Source organism: Sminthopsis crassicaudata, chromosome 1 (genome assembly GCF_048593235.1).
Source record: "Sminthopsis crassicaudata isolate SCR6 chromosome 1, ASM4859323v1, whole genome shotgun sequence".
Classification (NCBI taxonomy): domain Eukaryota; kingdom Metazoa; phylum Chordata; class Mammalia; order Dasyuromorphia; family Dasyuridae; genus Sminthopsis; species Sminthopsis crassicaudata.
This window is the reverse complement of record NC_133617.1, coordinates 532,859,845-532,875,221: the sequence shown is the minus strand read 5'-3', so window position 1 is coordinate 532,875,221 and position 15,377 is coordinate 532,859,845. Positions and strand designations below refer to the sequence as shown.

The 15,377-nt window shown below is 35.8% G+C and overlaps 1 protein-coding gene across 1 annotated transcript; it reads right to left on the bottom strand.

Annotated features, from left to right (window-relative positions):
• Positions 1–12,156: 12,156 nt before the first annotated feature.
• On the bottom strand, positions 12,157–12,708 carry LOC141550827 (interferon tau-like). Its single transcript, XM_074281845.1, has one exon. It carries the CDS (start codon positions 12,706–12,708, stop codon positions 12,157–12,159), a length of 552 nt encoding a protein of 183 aa, XP_074137946.1.
• Between the last annotated feature and the right edge of the window lie 2,669 nt (positions 12,709–15,377).

Sequence of the window (15,377 nt, the reverse complement as noted above, 5' to 3'; positions counted from 1 at the left end):
GTCTAAACAATTCTCTAGCTCAGAATTCACACCTTAGGTTCAGGCCTTTGAAAGGAGTTTGCACCTTTGGACTTCTGGGGGAGAGTTTACATGTTTAAAGGAGTTTGCACCTTTAAGAGGAGCAAGTTCATTGGTTGAAGTATTTCCTGCAGGCCCCTGAGTTCTCACGGGCCCATTCTCTGTGAGGATAAAAGAAGACAACATTGGGCCTGGTGAAGCAGTCTGGATTGGGGAAGGACAAGAGCTGGAGGAGATTCAGAGCCAGGATTCAGGAAGAAGAAGAAGAGGCTGGCTGGAGGCTCCAGAAGCTTCCCAAGAAACCTGCTCACAGAGGAAAAGATTTTACAGAAAAGAGATCTCCTCCCAGAGAAGGATTATAACTTAGAGACGACAGGACCTTCACAATATCTGATTTAAAAATAAATGCATAAACTTCCGGCCAAGATGGCGGCTTGGAGGCAGGCAGCTGCTTGAGCTCTGCATTTTCTCTCAGGACTTACTTCATGACAAGCCTCGGAATTAATGCTTGACCAGAAAAGAAATCCACAAATAATCACCAACAGAAGACATTCTTGAAATTCGCCAGAGAAGGTCTGTGTTTGCTCGGGGGAGGGGACAAACAGACTGGGCACAGACTGAGGGCAGGCAGCAAGAGCAAGGCAGGCAGCTCACAAAGCTCAGACCAAGGTGGGAAGGGTGCAATCTCTTCCCTTTCTGCAAAAAGACTTTTACCCCAGTGTGGATGTTCCGTCTTGGCAACAAGCCAGGAGCAGCTGAGAGGGTGTAAACACCAGAGGTGAAGAATAAAACCCCGGAAAGCTAGCATCTCTTAGGACCCGGCCACCCCCACCCCCACCCCCACCCAGAGTGATTCAGCACGTTCTTAGCGCCTCAGAGCGAAGTTGCAGCTCAGCCATCCATCACTTCCTGTGAGTGCCTCGCTGCTGTCTCCTGCAGTCTGTAGAGGAAGCTCGGTAACATTATCCAGCCTCATCCCCCCCCCCCAAAAAAAAAAAAAAAAACCAGACCAATTGTTTCTCTGGTCAATTTGTTTTCTTCGATTCCCACTTTGACAAAATGATCAAAAAATTTAAAAGGGCTCTAACCATTGACAGCTGCTGTATGGAGAGAGAGCAGACTTCAGACATTGAGGAGACTAAAAGCAGATTGTCTCCAGAGGAATCCCCTAAAGGGGATATGATCTGATCCTCAATACATAAGACTCTCATAGAGGAAATCAAAAAGGCTCTCACAAGAGAGCTAGAAAAGAAATGGGAAAAGGAAAGGGAAGCTTGGCAAGAAAGTCTGGAGAAGTCATCCCACTCATTTAAAGACAGAGTGGATAAAGAAATCAAATCATTGAAAAACAAAATTAGTGAATTAGAAAAGGTAAACAACTCCTAAGAAAACAGGATTAGTGAGCTGGAAAAAGAAAACAACTCTCTAAAAAATAAAATGGATGAAATGGAAAAAAATTCCATAGAAGAAAAAAACTAACTTAAACTCAATTGGACAATTACAAAAAGATATAAAAAAAGTGAGTGAAGAAAATACATCATTGAAAATTAGACTTGAACAAGTAGAAATGAATGACTCAAGGAGAAACCAAGAAGTAGTCAAGCAAAACCAGAAAAAATGAAACAATTGAAAAGAATGTCAAGTACCTTATTGGAAAGACAACAGACCTGGAAAACAGATCCAGGAGAGACAATTTGAGAATAATCGGACTCCCTGAAAAATGTGAGGAAAAAAAGAGGCTGGACACTATTTTCCAGGAAATTATCAAAGAGAACTACCCAGACATTTTAGAAACAGAGGGTAAAATAAACATTGAAAAAATTTATTGATCACCTACTGAAAGGGACCCTAAAATCAAATCGCCAAGAAATATAGTGGCCAAGTTCAAGAACCATCAGACGAAGGAAAAAATATTGGAAGCTGCTACAAAAAAAGCAATTCAGATATGGAGGAGCCACAATAAGGATAACCCAGGACCTAGCAGCATCCACATTAAAAGAACGAAGGGCCTGGAATATGATATTCTGAAAGGCTAAGGAACTTGGTATGCATCCAAGAATAACTTACCCAGCAAAAATGAACATCGTTTTCCAGGGAAGAAGATGGACATTTAACGAAATATATGAATTCCATCTATTCTTGATGAAAAAACCAGATCTACGCAAAATGTTTCATCTTCAAATACAGAACTCAAGAGATTTCTAAAAAGGTAAAAAGAAATCTTGAGAACTATATTTCTGCCATAAAGATATGTAAAGAACACATGTATAATTTGTTCTAGAAACTAGAGGTGGAAAGGAAATTACATCATAAAAAAGAGTAAAGTGGTGGTATATCTCATGAAGAGGCAAAGGTAACCTATTATATCTGAGAGAAAGAAAGGAGGGAGATGAACATAGTGTGTATCAATAGACATATTCGATTTATGGTGAAACTTCTTTCACTTCATTGAAAAGTGAGAGGGAAGGAGTAAGCTAAGGGGAAGGGAATGCACAAATTGTGAGGAAAAGGGGTAAAAAAGGAAGACGAACTTTAAGGTGGGGGAGGGATACTAAAAAGGGAGGGCTGTGAAGAGCAAGTGGTGTTCACAAGTTTAATACTGGGTAGGGGGGTAAGAGGGAAGGAAAGGAGAAAAGCATAAGCAGGGGTTAATAAGATGGCAAGCAATATAGAATTAGTCATTCTAACCATAAATGTGAATGGGGTAAACTCCCTCATAAAGAGGAAGCAGTTAGCAGACTGGATTAAAAGTCAGAATCCTACTATATGTTGTTTACAGGAAACACACCTGAAACAGGGTGATACATTCAAACTAAAAGTAAAAGGGTGGAGCAGAATCTACTATGCTTCAGGTGAAGCCAAAAAAGCAGGGGTAGCCATCCTCATCTCAGATCAAGCAAAAACAAAAATTGATCTTATTAAAAGAGATAAGGAAGGGCATTATATCCCTAAAGGGTAGCATAGATAATGAAGCAGTATCAATATTAAACATGTATGCACCAAGTGGTGCAGCATCTAAATTCTTAAAAGAGAAATTAAGAGAGCTGCAAGAAGAAATAGACAGCAAAACTATAATAGTGGGAGATATCAACCTTGCACTCTCAGAATTAGATAAATCAAACCACAAAATAAATAAGAAAGAAGTCAAAGAGGTAAATAGAATACTAGAAAAGTTTGATATGATAGATCTTTGGCAAAAGCTAAATGGAGACAGAAAGGAGTACACTTTCTTCTCCGCAGTTCATGGAATCTATACAAAAATTGATCATATACTAGGACATAAAAACCTCAAAAGCAAATGCAGTAAGGCAGAAATAGTAAATGCATCCTTTTCAGACCACAATGTAATGAAAATTACATTTAATAAAAAGCCAGGGGAAAATAGACCAAAAAATAATTGGAAACTAAATAATCTTATACTAAAGAATGATTGGATAAAACAGCAAATCATAGACATAATTAATAACTTCACCCAAGAAAATGACAATAATGAGACATTATACCAAAATGTGTGGGATACAGCCAAATCAATAACAAGGGGAAGTTTTATAACTCTAGAGGCCTACTTGCATAAAATAGAGAAAGAGAAGGTCAACAAATTGGACTTACAACTAAAAATGTTAGAAAAGGAACAAATTTAAAAAACCCAGACAAACACGAAACTTGAAATTCTAAAAATAAAAGGTGAGATTAATAAAATTGAAAGTAAAAAAAACTATTGAATTAATTAATAAAACTTAGGGTTGGTTCTATGAAAAAACCAATAAAATAGACAAACCCTTAGTAAATCTGATTTAAAAAAGGAAAGAGGAAAAGCAAATTGTTAGTCTTAAAAATGAAAAGGGAGAACTCACCACTAATGAAGAGGAAATTAGAACAATAGTTAGGAGCTACTTTGCTCAACTTTATGCCAATATATTTGATAACTTAAATGAAATGGAAGAATACTTTCAAAAATATAGCTTGCCCATATTAACAGAGGAAGAAGTAAATAGTCTAAATAGTCCCATTTCAGAAAAAAGAAATAGAACAAGCTATTAACCAACTCCCTAAGAAAAAATCCCCAGGACCAGATGGATTTACATGTGAATTCTACCAAACATTTAAAGAACAATTGACTCCAATGCTATATAAACTATTTGAAAAAATAGGGATTGAAGGAGTCCTACCGAATTCCTTTTATGCCACAGACATGGTACTGATACCTAAATCAGGTAAGCTGAAAACAGAGAAAGAAAATTATAGCCCAATCTCCCTAATGAATATTGATGCTAAAATCTTAAATGAAATATTAGCAAAAAGACTACAGAAAATCATCCCCAGGATAATACACTATGACCAAGTGGGATTTATACAAGGAAAGCAGGGCTTGTTCAATATTAGGAAAACTATTAGCATAATCGTCCATATCAATAACCAAATTAACAAAAACCATATGATCATCTCAATAGATGCAGAAAAAGCATTTGATAAAATCCAACATCCATTCCTACTAAAATACTTTTAGAGTATAGGAATAAATGGACTATTCCTTAAAATAATAAGGAGCATATATTTAAAACTGTCAGTAAACATCATATGTAATGGCGATAAACTGGAACCTTTCTCGGTAAGATCATGAGTGAAACAAGGTTGCCCACTATCACCATTACTATTCAACATGGTACTAGAAACGCTAGCCTCAGCAATAAGAGCTGAGAAAGAGATTCAAGGAATTAGAGTAGGTAATGAAGAAATCAAACTATCACTCTTTGCAGATGATGTAATGGTATACTTACAGAAACCCAATGACTGCTAAAAAAGCTATTAGAAATAATTCAGAACTTTAGCAAAGTTGCAGGATACAAAATAAATCCACATAAATCCTCAGCATTTTTATACATTACCAACACAATCCAAGAGCAAGAGATACAAAGAGAAATTCCATTCAAAATAACGGTCGATAGTATAAAATATTTGGGAATATACCTACCAAAGGAGAGTCAGGAATTATATGAGCAAAATTACAAAACACTTGCCACAAAAATAAAGTCAGATTTAAATAATTGGAAAGACATTCAGTGCTCTTGGATAGGCCAAGCAAATATAATTAAGATGACAATACTCCCTAAACTAATCTATTTATTTAGTGCTATACCAATCAGACTTCCAAGAAACTATTTTAATAACCTAGAAAAAATAACAACAGAATTCATATGGAACAACAAAAGGTTGAGAATTTCAAGGGAAGTAATGAAAAAAAAAATTAAGTGAAGGTGGTCTATCGGTACCTGATCTAGAACTGTATTATAAAGCAACAGTCACCAAAACCATTTGGTATTGGCTAAGAAATAGACCAGTTGATCAGTGGCATAGGTTAGGTTCACAGGGCAAGATAGTGAATAAAAATAGCAATCTAGTGTTTGACAAACCCAAAGATCCCAAATTTTGGGATAAGAATTCATTGACAAAAACTGCTGGGAAAACTGGAAATTAGTATGGCAGAAACTAGGCATGGACCCACATTTAACACCACATACTAAGATAAGATCAAAATGGGTCCAAGATTTAGGCATAAAGAACGAAATCATAAATAAATTGGAGGAACAGGGGATGGTTTACCTCTCAGACTATGATGAACATGGAAAGACAGGGTCTCTCTTGGCAAGGGACTACTGGAGAAACTCATTGATGCTTTCAATGTGGAAAGGTTGGACAGCTGAAAACCCAATGTTGGTATAGAGATGGAGTGATTAGACAGGGTGAGAGAAGACCTAAAACCCTATGTCCAAAATGCCACAAGGGCTTCACTGGGCCTCAGAATGTAGATTGACCCAGGGAAATGAGAGGCAGGGCCCAGCTTCAGGGCCCCAGGTGGGGCATCATGGCAGCTGAGTTTATACCCAGAGAGTCTTTAGAAGGTCAGGACTCTGGTGTGATCAGTCAGCCAAAAAGCAATCAGATTGCAGAAAGGAATTACAATTGAGGAGAATACAGGCTTTTTAACCCAACAGAAGAGCAGTGTCCAGTGAGAGCAGCTCCAATATAATGAGCAGCTCTAATGCAATTGCCAGATGATGAGAAGAGATTTAGAAAGTGGTAAATAGAAGGGACTAGATAGGTTAACTTCTTGGTAGAAAGGGTTTGCTTATATCTCTACAGACAGAAGGAATCAGATGGGTGCCAACAAGCCATGTTCACCTTGTCCAACCGAGATAGACAGAAAAAAAGAGAAAAACTTTGAAATAAAGGAGAAGACCTAAAAAACATCTGATACTGAAAGAGCATGGCTGATAATGAGACTGTTGCAGGACTTGAAAACCAGCAGAAATCATTGGATTCCTTGAGATGAAAAATTGTTGATGAGACTATTGCAGGACTTCAAAGTTTGCAGGAATTATTGAATTCCTGGCACATGAACTAATGGGCAAGATGGGTGCCAACAAGCCTTATTTTCCTTGTGTAATGTTTAGGCTAGCTCTCTGGAGGGCCTCAGAATCAGTCAAGTCAGTATCAGTCAAAGTGCTTGGTCTTTAGGAGGACAAGTGAAGTAAGCTGCCATGTGGCTTGTCAAATATGGATCCTGGACTCTGGAGTCTGGAATCTAAAGTTTTCCCTGCTGAGTGTGCTGCAGCAGAGAGACTCTGACTCTCTCCCTCAGCCCTCCAAACCTTGCCTCCCATTTCCTCACCACACCACATTTAGCAAGCTCCAATTGTGAGGAGAGTCATCACATCCCCATATCATCTAAGTATATGTTTATAGAAAGATCATATTGACTAGGTACTTAGCCTTAAATATTCTGCTGTCTTAGATTCAAGTACACCTTTTCAGAGTTCAAGCCCTCTGCAATCTTTCCAGCCCTCTTCAACCTTGTCCATCAGAGAAAAAGAGAAGACCCAAGAAACATCAAATGATCATTGATGATTCATTGATCATGATCATGATGTTCATGAACATCAAAAATTGTTGTGAAACTGTTGCAGGACTTCAAAAATCTGGAGGAATCATTGGATTCCCTGACATATGAAGTAATGAACAAAAGATTGGTTTTGGACTATCTCTAGGACTTATTGACATGTATAATTCCTCATGTTGATTCTTGTTGTTTGTTACATCACTACTAGTCTGTGTTATATTACTATGTACTTGTGTAATACCTTCCATGCTGATGGATTTATGTATCCCTGTTTCAAGTAAGACGCTTCAAACCAGAGGAAACCTGCTAACAATATCTGGTTTGGTGTTCTCACCTTCCTGAGAACTCAGGGAGGGATCTCCTTTTTTGGTGTTTTCACCTCTCATTCTGAGAAGTCAGGGAGAGTGTGACCACCTGCGTTCTAAAACAAAAGAAACTGGGAGATGTAGAAGGCTGGAACTCAGGAGAGCACATTGAAATAAGGTGTTAATTCAGTGGAATTAATGAGATAATGGTACTCTAGTTCACATACATATGTAGTAATTAGTATGGTGATATAATGGTTCTCTAAGTACACACATAATTAGTATGCTTTAATGATATAATTGAACTAAGGATATAAGGGCTAACAAGGACTGGAAGATAGACATTCCATCTTTGACCAGCCTCATGGTGGCTCTCATGTCTTCTGCACTAAGATCAAGACTATGATAGAATAAAGAATCTAGACTTTATTCTTGACCATTCTTGTGGTGTCTATCCTACTGAGACCAAGGCCTTTTTTGAAGGACCTCCAGAAAGCTAGCCGAAACATTACATTTATCATTATTTTCATATTTGTGTATTTGACTTTTAAAATTCCCCACCATGGTAATACTCAATGTGGGAGTCATCTTCTCATAAGAATGCAAACAATGAAGAATAACTATAGATGCCACATTTCTAACATTTTATATACATCCTCTAATATGATTCTCACAACAATAACATTGTGAGATAGATGGCATTATTTTCTCTATTGTACAGATGAGGAAAATATTATTGAAAGAGTTGAAGTGACTTATCCATGGTTACCTAGCTAGGAACTTTAAGAACTGCCTTACTATTAGTCTATACACTGTGCCATTTAGTTCTGTACATAAGAATCGTTACTGAACAATATTGATTTAGAAAATAAAATATTAACATTGTCTACATTCTGTTATATTTTTATTTGATTTTAAAAAATATTTCCCAATTACCTTTTTAATGTAGTTCAGGCAATTCTTAGGAATATGGCTGACTGCAATATAGCCAATGGCCCTGATTTAGTCATTTCTCACTCTGTGACTGTATACTCTGTTTCCAATTCTTTTCTTTCACTAAAAGTACCCCTGTAAATATTTTGACTTAACTGAAGACTTTCTTCTTATCTATGGCTTTCTTAGGGTATAAACTTATTGTAAAATTTTTTTATCCAAAGAGTATAGATCTTTTAGTCACATTCTGCACATAATTATGATTTTCTTTCCAAACCTGTAATTTAATTTCACAGCTCCACAAACTTTGTGTCTTTTGTAGCTTGTCTTGGGATGCATGTCTTTTGGACATTGGTTGCATCCTTCCTTTATGCTATGACTCATTTGAGGGCATAGGGATTATGTTATTTTCAGCTGTATATATCTATGAGTAGTAGCACAACATCTCCAACTTAGGTATTTTAATTAGTGCTTGTTGAAGTGCTTTGCTGCATTCAATTTTCTCTGAATTCTTATGGATTATTAAATTAAACTTTTCATGTGAAGTTTATTAGTAAAATAGTTTTATTAGTAAAATAATGTTTTTAAAAGCATTTTAACTTAACCCTTTCATTCCCATTATTACAATTTTATCACTTAATTCTCCTAATTAGTGGATTTCTCACATCATACACTGTATCTAAGACTTTCTCCAGTCATATTTGGCTTCACTGCACTGATATTTTCTCAAGAGGTCTTTCTCACATCATCACTAGAGAAAAATAAAGGCACTGTTTTTTATGGAACCATAAAATTAACTTATTAAACTGTTTTTATGTTATAGTAGGGTCTCAAATTTTAAAGAAAATTACCTTATAAAAATAAAAAAAATTTACATGAGCTTATCAAATTAAATCTACTAATATATCACAATTTGTCTAAGTTTGAGAATTCAAAAATTCACCAGCAATTATTTCTCAAGTCCTTGCTTGCTCTACTCATCATCTACTCTGTGATTTATGCCTACTTCCTGAATGAGAAATAACTTTCTTATGAACTCAGTTTGGTGACTCCCTATTTCCAGGGTGACAGTTTTGAGATCAATTCTTATTCTCATCTTGAGGCATTTTAAGGCAAGGACTCTGTCCCAGAGATTCTCCTTTGATATTTGCTAAAAATGAGACACTCTTGATCAATGATGGACAGAAATAACTACACCCAGAGAAGAAACACTGGGAAGTGAATGTAAATTGTTAGCACTACTGTCTATCTACCCAGGTTACTTATACCTTCGGAATCTAATACTTAATGTGCAACAAGAAAATGGTATTTACACACATATATTGTATCTAGGTTATATTGTAACACATGTAAAATGTGTGGGATTGCCTGTCATCGGGGGGAGGGAGTGGAGGGAGGGGAGGGATAATTTGGAAAAATGAATACAAGGGATAATATTATTAAAAAATTACTCATGCATATATACTGTGGGAGAAAAAAATTCTAAATAAATAAAAAAATTTAAAAAAAATAAAAATGAGACACTCAGTTTTATTAGTGTTATGGGGTGCTCACATAAATAGTTTATCTTAATCTTTCTGCCCATTATTATCTGCACTCTTCAGACTTTATATAATCCCTCTTAGCTATCTGATGTAGCCTCCAAATACAGGTCTTCTTCTTGCCAGATTTTTCTTGCATCATTGTCTTGTAGTTTGAATTTTCCCCGGGTCTACGGAATTGCTGACTTCACTGAACTGGTTTTAATTAAATTTACTTCACATGACTAGACTTCATCTAAATTTACTTCATATGACAGCATGGGAAATCACTTTCTCTACTTCTTATTTCAATATATTTGACACAATTTCAGTTTCCTTTTGGTTTCTCATATCTCTTTTAACCTTGAGGAATTTTGAGGTCCATAAAATAGAATTCTGTACATTAAACACTCCAAATAGAAATTCTATATCTTTTGTAATCTATTACCTTTCTTCATTTGAAAAATCTCAAGAACAGAGGGAAATTTTTTCACTCTACATTCTTTTAAATATTTATATCTAGAATCCTGCAAAGCTGTTTTCTCACTTTGCATTATACTATATGGACCATATAATACAAATACACAGTTTTCTTTTGTTTTTTGGGGGTTTTGTTTGTTTGTTTGTTTGGGGGTTTTTTGAGGGCATGGGCCTTGGCAGTTTCCATTGACTTGCTTTGTCAACTTGTTCTGTTCATACAGTGGGAAATTTTTCAAATTTTGTTAATAGGATTATCCTTCATTTATTGTGGAATTCTTTGTTATTCTTATCCCAAGCTCTAATCTAAAGGCCAGAATGGGTATAGAATGGGGCAAGTTTTCATAAATACGTGACAGAGAAAAATATTATCCTTCATCTCTCCATGAATATGTCAATTCTTTCTCCATATAGCATGAATGAGAATATATGGCTGAGCTAAAAAGAATTGGGCCTGAACAGAAATTGACACAGTTGAAGGTCAAATTAAGAGAGAATGTGAAATCATCTACCTCGGTGGACCTAAAATGATTTTTTAAAAAATGAATCATGTGAAGTTGATTTTGTTTCATCTTGTATGATTCACTACAACTGTTCCTTAAAAACTATTTTCCTTGATATTTACAAATGTCTAAGTGTGTTCCTATTCAGTATTTACAGAAACTTTCTCATAATTTTGATATTTGTATCATTGGCCCCTTAAATTCCCCACTAGGATAATACCTAATGTGGGATTCATCTTATAAGAAGAATGACAACAATGAAGAATAACTATAAATGTCATACATCTAACATTTTATATACATCCTCTAATTTGATTCTCACAACAATAACATTGTGAGTTAGGTGCCATTATTTTCTCCATTGTAGAGATGAGGAAAATAATGTTGAAAGAGATGAAGTGACTTATCCATGGTCACCTAATTAGGAACTGCTTATGTCAGGACTTGAAGACCTCCCTTACTATAGGTCTGTCTACTGTGCCATTTAGTTGTGTACATAAGAATCTCTGCTGAACAAATATTGACTTAGAAAATAAAATATTAACATTGTCTACATTCTGCTGTATTTTATTTAATTTTTAAAAATATTTCCCAATTACCTTTTTAATGTAGTTCAGGCAATTCTTAGGAATGTGGTTGATTGCAATATAACCAATGGCCCTGATTTAGTAATTTCTCACTCTGTGACTGTCTACTCTGTTTCCAATTCTTTTCTTTCACTAAAAGATATTTTGACTTAACTGAAGACTTTCTTCTTATCTGTGGCTTCCTTAGAGGATAAACTTATTATAAATTTTTTTTTATCCAAAGAGTATAGATCTTTTAGTCACAGTATATACATAATTATGTTTCCTTTCCAAACCTGTAATTTCATTTCACAGCTTCACAACTTTGTGTCTTTTACATCTTGTCTTGGGACAATCTTTTGGACACTGGTTGCATCTTTCCTTTATGCTATCACTCATCTGAGTTCATAGGGACTAGGTTATTTTCAGCTGTATATATCCATGAGTAGTAGCACAGTACCTCAACAAGTACAAATGCTTGTTGAATTGCTTGGTTGCACTCAATCTTCTCTGAATGCTTATGGATTATTAAATCAGACTTTTCACATGAAGTTTATTAGTAAAATAGTTTTATTTGTAAAATAATGTGTTTTAAATGCATTTTATAGAAGATATATAATAATTAACAATAGACAATAAAAATACTACAAAAATGTTCCTTCTATGAACAATAAATAGATGTGTGAGCATAAGAATAAATAATATAATTAAATAAATAAATTGATAAATATAAGACTTCAAATTACAAAATGGTCAGTTATTAAACACAGATTCTAAGGCCGTTCTAAAGAGTAATGACAAATTAAATTGTCTTAACACCATTCACTTGAATACAGATGATTTTGAATTGTGGTAGAAACAATTATTTCTAATGATTGACTGCTTGCTTTTAGGAAGCAGCCAATTATTTGAAGAACTGAAAGTCTGTTTTCTTCCTCAAGCCCACAGTTTTCTTGTTAGTCTATTCATGAACAGAAGGACTCTCTGGATCTCTACCCTCACAATCTCCCAGGCACAGCGGCTGTACTCTTTGCCTTGCAGATATTGATTTATCCCTTGGAAGTAGCTCTTCAGGGATAGTCTGGGGTTCTCACTTTCCAAGGAAGACTCTTCCTGCTCCACTTCCTGCCCAAGACATTGCTCCAGCTGGTCCAGCTGATGATCCAGTCCAATGAGCAATTGTATGAGCTGTGTCTGATTCCAAGCAGCAGGAGTGACATTCAGGCTGAAGATGGTGAAGATCTCCTGGAGCATCTCATGAACAATAGCTGTAGCATTTTCCCTCTGGAGCTGGCTGCCCTCCATGGCTTCCTTTGAGAAGTTGAAATCAATCCTGTCCTTCAGACATGGCAGTAGGGAAAATGTGCTCATTTGGCTGAGAAGGGAGAAGTCTTTCTTCAGGTCCTGAGTCAGATCACAGCCCAGGGAGCAGAGGGTGCTGGAGCAGAACAGAACCAAGGCAAGTGGTAACAAGGTCCAGTTCATCATGGTGACGCTGATGGAAAGTTTGGTCTGACTGAGTTGGGAGACCAGTGAGCCTTTGTCTCAGGTTCTTGGGTTATCTTGATTCAAGGCCACTCTCTCTTAAATAGTCCTGAGAACTTATAGTGGGATTTCCCTTCACTTTCCACTTTCTATTATTCACTTTCCGTATTGATCTTAGAAGATGTCTTTGAAATAGTTGCAAAACTGCAACCAAATTTATCCTTAAAGAGAGTTTACAGATTAAGGTCTTTGAGAAGAGACACTTATTACACATGTCTCATTCCCTTTTAGGGTACATAGAGTTATTTAGTAAATGCCATTAATTTTATCCCTACCATATTTCTTACTTGTGCCATCTCCCTACTACCTTCAATGACATCTGCATTTGGGTCTTCATGAACACTTTTCTTCCTTTAATTTCAATGATATTCCTTACTTCACTTCACTCTCTGGCCTCCTGCTTATCAGTTTTCTAGTCCTTAGACTAGAAGTCATCCTCTGCTGAACTTAACCATTTCCTTCCCATAATTACCACTTTATCACCTAGTTCTAATTAGTGGATATCTCACATCATGCACTGTATCTAAGCCTTTCTCCAGTCACATTTGGCTTCTCTGAACTGCTACTTTCTGTGTTTAATCTTTTTTGTCTGCCTTCCATCACCTCACTCTTTTTAAATTGAAGAGAATAACCAAGTTAATTCTGTCCTTGTTCTTCAAAAGAATATGTCAGTCTATTTCCCCATGGATTTCCTGAACATATTTGTAACTTTTTCAAAATGATTTTTTGGCTAATTCTATGTTAAAACAATTGTAAACTCTTTTTGCTATTGTTTTAAGTTACACAGTCTATCCCTACTTCCTTTTCTTTTCTTTGTCCCTTCTTGAGACCATAAGGAATCTGATATTGGTTATACATATGCAATCATATAAAACACTTTCATATATCTCATATTACAAAATGATTGAAAAAAGAATTAATGCAAACATTAGTATACTTCATTATGTACTCAGATAATATCAGTTCTTTCTCTGGTACGTTTCTTTCTCAGATAGTATGTTTCATCCTGAGTCCCTTGAGATTATCTTGGATTATTGCATTATTGAGAATAATCAAGTCATCCACAATTCCTCATTGTACAATATTGGTTATATCAGATTCTCCTTGTTCTACTCACTTTGCATCAGTTCTTATAAGCTTTTCTAGGTTTTTCTGATTTTTTAATAGGCAAATAATATTTCAGCATAATTATATACCCAACTTAGTTGCCCAATTGATGTCTATCCCTTTAATTTCCAATTCTCAGATGCCACAAGTACTATAAACATTTCTGTATAAGCAGGTCTTTCCCTTTATTTATGATCTGTTTGGGGTAGAGATCTAATGGGAATATATCTGAATCCAAGGATATGCACAATCTTATAGAGCCTTTAGCATAGTCCCATATTATTCTCCAGAAAGGATGGATCAGTTTACATCTCCACCAAAAATATGATAAACACTTTTAACTTTTCATAACAAAATACCTTTCCCTGGCCAGGGATAGTCACTAGGTACTAGAACAGAAGATATTAAATTAAGGTCAAAAGATCATTTAGCAGTATGCACAAAATCCCTTCTCCAAACCCAAAGAATTCTTACAAGAATAATTAGGCATTAGATCTAGAGCAATTACAGCTGAATTTGTACAACAAAGCAGGAAGGATGAGGTAAAATCCTTAGGAATGAACTCCTGAGCCTGTTGATCCTTCAGGTGCTCACTCTTCCATCCTTCACCACCACCCTACATGTTCTTGTCTGGTATGTACAAATTAAACAGGGTGTTTATGCCTTGGATCATACTGGAATCCCTGGCTCATAGTGGCTAAATAGTATTCCTACAGGGAAAATAAGTCTGCTTAAACAGGGAATAGTGGCCTTGTGATAGATTTATTCTAAGAATAATTAGAGCAATGAGGGACTTCTTCTCTCAGAGAATGCTATGTCTCCCCACACAACAGGCTGATCAATGAGAGAAGATATGTGTACTCCTGGGGACGGCTGGTTTTCCAGATCATATAAACATATGGTTCTGTATGTGCTCACATGCCTGGACTTATAGAGAAGATTGCATAGTTAATGCAGAGGGAGACAATCATTTAGAAGTGTTCTTTCAGACAAAGCAAAAACAAAAATAATTATTATTATTAGATTAAAAACAAATTCACTATAGTTAGTGGAAGCATGAATTAACCAATTTATCCATGAATGCATTATACAGTAGAGTTTGTGATTGTGTATCTAAGTGTGAATTAGTTGTATCCTTCACATTTCACAGAATACCACTTGCCTATTTGATCAAGCCCCCAAATACAGTTCTTTTTCTTGCCAGGGCTCACTTACATCATGGCCCTGTGTCTGGGTTTCTATGGGCACCCTGAGTTGCTGACTTCATTGCTCTCAGTTTCCCTTAGCTAAATTTATTTCACTTGATGAGAGGGGAAACTCCTCTCTCTACTTCTAATTTCAATATGTTTGACAGTTTCCTTTTGGTTTCTCATATCCTTTTTACCCTCGAGGAATTTTTAATTTACAGAAAATAGAATTCTGATGCTTTAAAAACTCCACATATTAATTCCATATCCTTTGAAATCTATTAACTTTCTTCATTTGAAAAACCTCATGAAGGGAGA

Bases quoted from the DNA above. Each gene is read 5' to 3' on its own strand.
- LOC141550827 (XM_074281845.1), bottom strand. From the start codon at position 12,708: ATGATGAACTGGACCTTGTTACCACTTGCCTTGGTTCTGTTCTGCTCC.